Source organism: Benincasa hispida, chromosome 8 (assembly GCF_027475165.1).
Source record: "Benincasa hispida cultivar pf3 chromosome 8, pf3_genome.v1.1, whole genome shotgun sequence".
Taxonomy (NCBI): Eukaryota; Viridiplantae; Streptophyta; class Magnoliopsida; order Cucurbitales; family Cucurbitaceae; genus Benincasa; species Benincasa hispida.
The window spans coordinates 63,827,151-63,836,141 of record NC_143485.1 but is presented as its reverse complement, the minus strand read 5'-3'; the positions used below and the strand labels follow the sequence as shown (position 1 = coordinate 63,836,141).

General features: G+C 27.3%; 1 protein-coding gene across 1 annotated transcript; it reads left to right on the top strand.

Moving 5' to 3' along the window:
* Nucleotides 1-1,541: 1,541 nt before the first annotated feature.
* LOC120082670 (potassium channel KAT3-like) lies at nucleotides 1,542-8,991 on the top strand. Its single transcript, XM_039037930.2, has 11 exons — nucleotides 1,542-1,878; nucleotides 2,472-2,687; nucleotides 3,336-3,491; nucleotides 3,638-3,695; nucleotides 5,079-5,396; nucleotides 5,878-6,117; nucleotides 6,417-6,515; nucleotides 6,651-6,692; nucleotides 6,968-7,153; nucleotides 7,263-7,659; nucleotides 8,829-8,991. The coding sequence occupies exons 1-11, from the start codon at nucleotides 1,682-1,684 to the stop codon at nucleotides 8,963-8,965; spliced, it is 2,046 nt and encodes a 681-aa protein (XP_038893858.2). The 5' UTR covers nucleotides 1,542-1,681; the 3' UTR covers nucleotides 8,966-8,991.

The following is an 8,991-nucleotide window of genomic DNA, read 5'->3' as shown; positions in this document are numbered from 1 at the left end:
TCAAGAAGAAAACGAACACACAAAAATTGAAAATTTTGACAAGAATAATTTGCACATAAATACTTTGTTACATAGAGTTGCAATTTTTAAGTATTTCTTTTTTGTTTTTTGTTTTTTTTTTTAACACTTCAACTCTGCTAGATAATCTTTTTTTCTTTTTTTATAGTACTTTAAAATATACGCACCATCAAATATAATAAAGGAAAAATGACTAAATGATAAGAAATAAGTTGTTTTTCCTTTCTTTCTTTTTCATTTTTTTTAAAGTAAATATTTAGTTAATATTAGTTCAATTGACGTAGGAATGTGTGTACTATGGGTTTTGTGATTAAATTTCCTTACTTCTATTGTACTAAATAAATATATTATGAAATTTTTTATTTTTAGGAGGAAAAAAGATCAAATAGAAAGTCATGATTATGTAAGATAGTTAGGTTAAAACATTGTCTCTTTAACCTAACTTAAATAGTTAAGACATATATTCTCAATCAAAAATGGAGAATTTGAATCTGAATAATATATTGAATTTTTAAAAAAATGATAATGTATTATTATTATTTTATTTATTTAAAAAAAGAATAAATAGTTGTCAAATCATAAAGCCCAAATTTATTCTTTTTTAAAAAAAGAAAATGAAATGTTGTTGGGTTTGAGATGGATTAATGGTAGCCAACTAAAACGATACTCTAAAGCATCAAAATAGGGAGGGAAAAAAAAAAAAAAAAAAAAAAGGTTACAGAAAGTTGGGAGAGAGAATCATGAGTGATATCTACTCCCCTACCCACCATTTTACACGTGTCCCCTCAACTGCCTCTCCAAATCAATCTCAGCCGTTCGATTTCAATTTCTAAATCTTCCTCCCCAAAAAAAAAATAATAATAATAAAATAAGAAAAGGGTCACAGACATCACGCGCACTGCACGTGAACCTTTATGATTTGCCATTTGCCAACCTCCACAAGTCCTCCTTCTTTTTTCTTCCATAATTTTGAAATCCTTTTTTTAAATGAAAATTTTAAAATTATAAAAGAGGCTAAACTATAACTTGGCTGTGATTAGAGATAATATTTGAATTTTTAAAAAAAGTTTGGCACATGCCAACCAACACCTAAAGATTTTTCTTCGTTTAAAAAATACTCATGAGCTTTTTAAAATTACATTATTAACCTTAAACATTTGTAAACGTTATAAAATTATCTTAAAATAGAAATTTAAGATATAAGTCGAGAATTAAAACTATATGGTAATGACATAAATAATGTGTTAATCTAATTTTTTGTTCAAGATCACTATCACACCATTTTATATCTCAATTTTCGTTCAAAATTATTCTAACGAATTTTCACTCAAAGGATAAGTCAAGTGATTTTGAGCAATGATTAGATACAACTAATCTCATATTCTCCACTCTTTTACATATAAGGAAAGAAATTATTAAAAAAACACAAAAAGTGTAATGGGGCACATTTTCGTCGGGTTTTGGTCATTTTTTTAAATAAATAGCAAAATTCTAAGTATAAAAGAAACTACCAGAGTTTTCAAAGGATTATATAATGAGAAAAGAGAAAGCACTTTATTTCCCGCCCCGGTCGGCCGATATTTAACTCCCTCACTATCTTCTTCTTCTCGTCGGCAAGAAAGTGCTTCTCTTCTTGTGTGAGTGTATAATTTTCAAAAGAAAAATGCGATGTTCTTGCTGTACGAAGCACTTCTTCCAGCGGTTTTTCACGGATGAGTTCCAAATCAACGGCGGCGGCAGCGGCGGCGCTCTTAAAAGCACTTTCTTGTCTCCCGAGCTTTTGCCTTCTCTTGGCGCCACTATCAACCAAACCACTAACCTTCGTAAACACATCATTTCCCCTTTCGACCCTCGTTATCGGTAATTCTTTTTTTTTTTTTAAATGTTTTTTTAAGTGAAAAGCGCTTAATTTTCTCTTTACTTTTATACGAAACACTTCACTTTAAATCATTGTTTTTCTTAATAATTTTTTTCCTCATACTTTTAAAAATTATTGTTTACTTTTTGAAAACCAAATATTAATATGGAAAGCAATGACTGTTTTAAAGTGAAATCACTTCTTCTAGTTCCTATGTTTTGATACAAAAGTTTCAAATACTCTTTACCCTTTTTTGAAAAATTAATCATTTAATTTAGTGCATGTTTGACTTGTTTTAGTGAAAATAACAATAGTATTTCCGTATAACATTTTTATTTATTATTTTTTAATTGTTTTAGTGAAAATAACAATAGTATTTCCGTATAACATTTTTATTTATTTATTTTTTTAATTCAAAATAAGTGTTTGACTTTTTGTTCAAGAGTGTATATTTTCACCTAGTTGGAATATGCTTGAGTTGGCTTTTAATGTTGGATTTTGATAGATTAAATTTTAATGATTTTAAAATTATTCTTAAACATGACCTTCTATCGAGAATAATATATATATTTTTTTTTTGGTGTATTATTATCAGAGCATGGGAGATGTGGCTGGTGATTCTAGTGATATACTCAGCTTGGATTTGTCCATTTGAATTTGCATTTCTTCCTTACAAGCAAAATGCTCTTTTCATAATAGATCACTTTGTCAATGCCTTCTTTGCTATCGATATCATTTTAACTTTCTTCGTCGCATATCTCGACTCTCAATCCTATCTTCTCGTCGACAACCCCAAAAAAATTGCCCTCAGGTAACATTATTTTTTTTTATTAATTAATAATAAAAACATTAATAACAAAAATTATTTTATTTTTCTTATTTTTGGTCTCGAGTGTAATCTAGACTATACTCATCTTTTTGCTGCTCAACTCCAATTGAGTGACGTGCAAGAAGATGAACAGTTCAAGATGCAAAAAATATATATTTTTTTTCTTTTGATCAGTAATACTTGGTGCAACTTGGATGGTATCTACCTCCATAAAATCTCTTTAATCACACAAGACAAAAATATATATATATTCTTTTTAAAAGAAACATATTTGAATGCATCCCAGCATCTATTTTATGCAGCTCTCACTTCCAATGAATGTTTGATACATTACTTATGTTTTTATTAAAAGAAAATATTTTTTTAACTCTTTTTTACTCTATAATTAAAAGGGATGCATGCATGAAAATGAGTTTAATCTAGGTTGACCAAATTTTATTCTTTTTTTAAAAAAAAAAAAAAAAACTTTTGACATGTGACAACTTGTGATTTGATATTTGAGTGAACAGCATGAAAATAGATAGATGCGACCTGAAATGCATTCAAATATTTTTTTTAATTCTTTTTTCTTACCAATGAAGTAATATTCTTGGGATCATCTTTTTTTTTTTTTTTTTCTTTTTCTAATAGGTATTTATCTACTTGGTTTATATTCGACGTTTGTTCTACTGCGCCATTACAGTCGATCAGTTTCTTGTTCACAAATCAAAGCGGAGAAGTTGGGTTTAAGCTTCTCAATATGCTCCGGCTATGGCGTCTCCGACGGGTCAGCTCTCTTTTTGCAAGGTTTCAAATCATCAATTTCTTTTTTTTTTTTAATTATTATTATTATTTTATAATTTGTTGTTTCATATATATATATATTCCAACTAGCTAGCTAACTTCAATGATGCTCCGGTACGGCTGACCTGTTTATTGGGTACTTTTTGTAGGCTGGAAAAGGACATTAGGTTCAATTATTTCTGGACCCGTTGCACAAAGCTCATTTCTGTGAGCATCATATCTCAACTTACTCCTTTTTTATTCTCTATAAAATACTTCCCCCATACCGTCATTAAAAGTACTCAAATTCAGTTCCAAGATGATATAATAACATAATGGTGAGGTTGAGCTAGGTTTAGGCTGACATTAAAAAGATCTTCTACTTTTATTTGCATTTAATGGACAAATAAATACGTGACCACTTTTAAAGTAAAACACTTCCTCACTTTGATTTTGATGTGCATGTCTACTTTAGTGGCTCATAAATTTTAATGGGATCAGTTTTTTTTTTTAATAAAAAATAATTGGGTTAAGTTTGCCATGTACTAAACTTTTCTTCTTTTTAAGTAAATATTATTTAACTTTTTTCCATATTGTGTGGAAAAAATAATTGGGTTAAGTTTCCCATGTACTAAACTTTTCTTCTTTTTAAGTAAATATTATTTAACTTTTTTCCATATTGTGTGGAAAAAATTAGGTGTAGTCATGATAAAACAAAGTATCACTTGTTTTGAACACTATAACAATGTTATAAAAAGTACAATGATTAGGTAGCTTAGGCTATATCTATTTCATATAATATTCTTTTGTAACATTGTAAAAAAAAATAATGATTTATTTTTTAAAAAAAAATTATCACATGATAAATTTCAATCGAATAATCAGTTGGACTATATAAAGATAGGTACTACCTAATTTTTTTCTTATAAAAATTCACATACAACACATATTAGGAAAGCCATTAAATAAATTTTCGATGAGTTTTTATTTATTTATTTATTTATTTTTAAGAAAGAGTTTATATTCTATTACTACCTGCATTTCCTCACTCATAGTAAAGAGAATTTATTGGTAAGCGACAAGAAGTTCCCATTAGTAAGAAAGAAGTCAATACAAATATCTACCATTTTTAGCTCAATAAATATAGATAGAAAGATTCGAATCTTGAACATTTCAATATAGGAATTCAAAACTTCTAACCTTAACAATTATAATATTTTATATTAAACTCAACAATATACGTGGTGGAGATTCAAATCTTCTGTACATATTGATAAAGGCAACGATTACCTTGCAACTATACTCCCCTTGTCTAAATATAATAAAAAAATTTAAAAAAAATTGACACATGACAGCTTTTCATTAGGTACTATTTTGGGTGCAACCGGGACTTTACTCAAGTTTTTTTCTATTGAAAATATATGAGGTGGGAGATTAAATCTCTAGCTTCGAGGTTGATAGTACAAACACTATACCAGTTGGACTATGTTTTTTTTTACTAGTTGAACTATTGCTCGTTTTGATAAATTGAACTATATTTAAGTTGATGCTAAAATAAAGTTTTTTTTTATTGCTAATATTTTGTTGTTTTTATACCTAATGAATTTACAGGTTACATTATTCGCAGTACATTGTGCTGGGTGCTTTAACTACGTAATAGCAGATAAATATCCAGACTCAAAACAAACATGGATTGGTGCAGTTAACCCAAATTTCAAAGAAGATGGTCTATGGAACCTTTATATTACTTCCATTTATTGGTCCATTACCACCTTAACAACCACTGGCTATGGCGATCTTCATGCTGAAAACCCTAGAGAAATGCTCTTTGATATCTTTTATATGCTCTTCAACTTGGGCTTCACTTCTTATCTCATCGGTAACATGACCAATCTCGTCGTCCATTGGACCAGTCGCACTCGAAACTTCGTAAACCCTAAACTCTATAACTCTTCTAACATTGTCAGAGTTTTGATAACTATTTCTTGTTTATCGTATCAACAAAATTTAGTTTTTCTTTTAAAAAAATTCTAATTTTAGTTCTTTTTCATATTTATAAAATATATAATATTAAAGGTGACATGATCATTTTGATTATTTTTTATTTATAATATAAATTTCCATGCAAAATATTTTTCTTTATTTTTATTTAAATGTATTGAATTTATTCGACAAAAATGTTTTGCGAATATATTTTCTTTTTTAACACAAAATCTAAGAGAACAACAAAAACAAGAAAGAAGTTACCAAACTTATCTCCATCTCTGTTTTTTTTTTTTCTTTTCAATTCAAAATAATTATCCAACATGGTTATTATTATTATTATTATTTTATACAAAAGTGAAAACAAACTTATAAAATGAAAAAACAAGTGATAAAAACGATCGTTAATCTAGTTGTGTTTTTTTAGAGAGATACAGTACAAGCTGCGACAGAGTTTGCATTGAGAAATCAGTTACCGAACCGGATACATGACCAGATGTTATCGCACATATGTCTCAAGTTTAGAACTGAGGGATTGAAGCAACAAGATACATTGAATGAGCTTCCAAAAGCCATTAGAGCCTCCATAGCTCACTATCTCTTCTATCCTATTGTTCAAAAGGCCTACCTTTTTGAAGGAGTTTCTCATGACTTTCTTTTCCAATTGGTAATTATTATTATTTATTCTTTCTCTTTTTTTTTCAAAAAGAAAAAAAAACAAGGAATAAATTCCCCATAATTTTAATTTTTTTGTTTAACAGAAATAAAAATATATTAAATTTACTTATCTAATCCTTTTATTTAAGTTTTGGATCAAATCATTATGTAAAACTAATATATATACTAATTTGAGTGTAAGTAAAATGACTATAATGTATATGGTAAATAAAGGGAAAAAATACATTAACTAATGTATTTTAAATTTTTGGTTTCTAATATAGTGATAATCAACTTTTGCATACTAAGGTCTCAGATGTGGAGGCTGAGTACTTCCCACCCAAGGAAGATATTATACTTCAAAGTGAGGCTCAAACAGATCTCTATATATTGGTCTCAGGCAGTGTGGTAAGTAATTATTAAATTAAAATTCTTAATTTCATTTCTTTTTCTTTTGAAAAAAAATCACATAACTTTTAATTTGTTTGTAAAATAGAAAAAGATCCCCATTTTTTGCTAACTAGAAATATTTTTTAATTGCAGGATCTAATATTATCATATGTTGATGGGAATAATGATGATCAAGTATGTACTCAAATTTTATATATTGATAATATAGAAAAAAATGTCAAATTATTTACAGAAATAGTAAAAAAAAAATAATGATATACACTGATAGACTTCTATCGATCTCTATTAAAAAAGAATATTACAATTTTACTATTTTGGGTAAATAGTTTCTCTTATTTTTTTTATTTTTGAAAATCCTCTTAATAATAATTATATATAACATATAATCTTCTTCATTGAATTAATTACCTCAACAAATAAACTTTCAATTTATTTGGTTAATTTTTTAGGTTATAGGAAGAGCAACAGGTGGAGATATATTTGGAGAATTTGGAGTTTTATATCAAAAGCCACAACCTTTCACAATTAGAACCACAAAGCTTTCTCAAATATTAAGGCTCAAGAGAACTTCATTATTGTATATTATTCAATCAAACACAGAAGATGGGAATATTATAATGACCAACTTCTTCATGGTATATATATATTTTTTTATTATATTGAGTAAATTATTTTCATTGTTTTTCTTTTTTAAATCCTTTTTAGTTATAGTAACTAACAAATTTTTGTTGCATATTTTGGCAGAAAATGAAGGAATATGAAAGAATAATGGGGAATATTTGGTGTGAAAATAATGGTGGGCTAAAGAAACTTGAGAATCATTCTAAAGATGATGATGATGAAAATGTTGGAAGTTTAGATGAACATAGAATTGAGTTTGATGGGCAAATTGAAGGAGGTGAAAGGGACATTTTTTCTCATAATCAACAAGGAAGAGATAATGGAGGTCCTTCAAATTCTTCTATAGTTTCATCCTTAGAAAATTTGCCAACAATTAGCTCTAATTACTTGAAAGTCTCTCCACAAATCAAGAAAAGGGTTACCATTTATATGCAACCTCAAGATAGAAGCAACATTAATAGTCAACATGGGAAGTTGATGCTTCTCCCGAATTCGATCGAAGAGCTTTGCAAAATTGCCGGTAGGTCTCGTTTGATAATGACTGGTTTTTTATTATAATTTCATCTTTTTTAAACAATAGGCCGAGTTCTTAATCAAATTTCAAGAAGGGAGATTTTCAAAAATAGAAAAATAAGGGAAACTATCTACATAAAATAGCAAAATTTCAATAAAATTTTAATCTTTTTTTATAGAGACTGATAGAAGTCCTTCAGTATATATCAGTGAGCCTATTACTGATAGACGCCGATAGAAGTCTATCAATTTCTATTAGAGTTTTTTTTTCTATTTCTATAAATAGTTTGACATTTTTTCTATTTGTGAAAATTTTCCTTCTAAAAAACTAAAATAAATATTTCAAATTTTGTTTTTAAGTTTTCAACACTTAGTTTGGATTTGGATTTTTTTTTATATATAAAAAAATCAATTAACAAAAAAGAAAAAAAAAACGGATAGGTGAAAGTAATAAATTTATAGTTAAGCTTAATTTTAAAAGGTTAAATGCTTATCAACCCTATTAATTTGAACAATTTTAGTTGTTTGTTACTTGATTATCCAATTAATTATAGGTTAAAATGTAATTTTGGTCCTTTTATTTTGTTTAAATTTAATCTTTATAATTTGTACTTTCAACAAATCTTAATTAGTCATTCAAAATTAAATTTTATCAAAATTGATTAAATAACAATAATAATAATTCGCATGGTAAGAAAATACATTATGTGAAGGGAAATTTTCACAATTAGAAAAAAAAAAATCAAACTATCTACAAAAATAGCAAAAAAAATAATGATAGACTCCTATCAGTTTCTTTAACTGATAGACACTTATCGTTCTCTATCAAAGAAGATGAAAATTTTATTTTTGTGTAAATAATTTATCTTATTTTTCTATTTTTGAAAACTCCTGTAAATATAATGACAAGACCAATAAATAATAACAAAAAAACTTAGGAAAAAAATCAATTATTAAACTAGAAGATCGACTAAACTTAAACAAGACCAAAAATATATGGACCAAGATAATATTTTAACTTAAATTATATTACAAAACAAGGAAGGAATGGAACGACCAATTCCTATAAATTTAATTTTTTTTTCCAATGATACTACACAACATTCTTTTAAGCACTTGAAAAATCATCGACCGACATCAATCAATCATATTGCAACCATTCCTTGTTTGGTGCAGGTGAAAAGTTTGGAGGGCCAAAGCCTACTAAAGTGATGAGCGCAGATCATGCAGAAATTGATGATATAAATGTTATTCGTGATGGTGACCATTTGTTTCTTCTCTATAATGATATTCAAAATTGTGGCCTCCAATGAGCCTTAATAAAAAAAAATATTTTTTT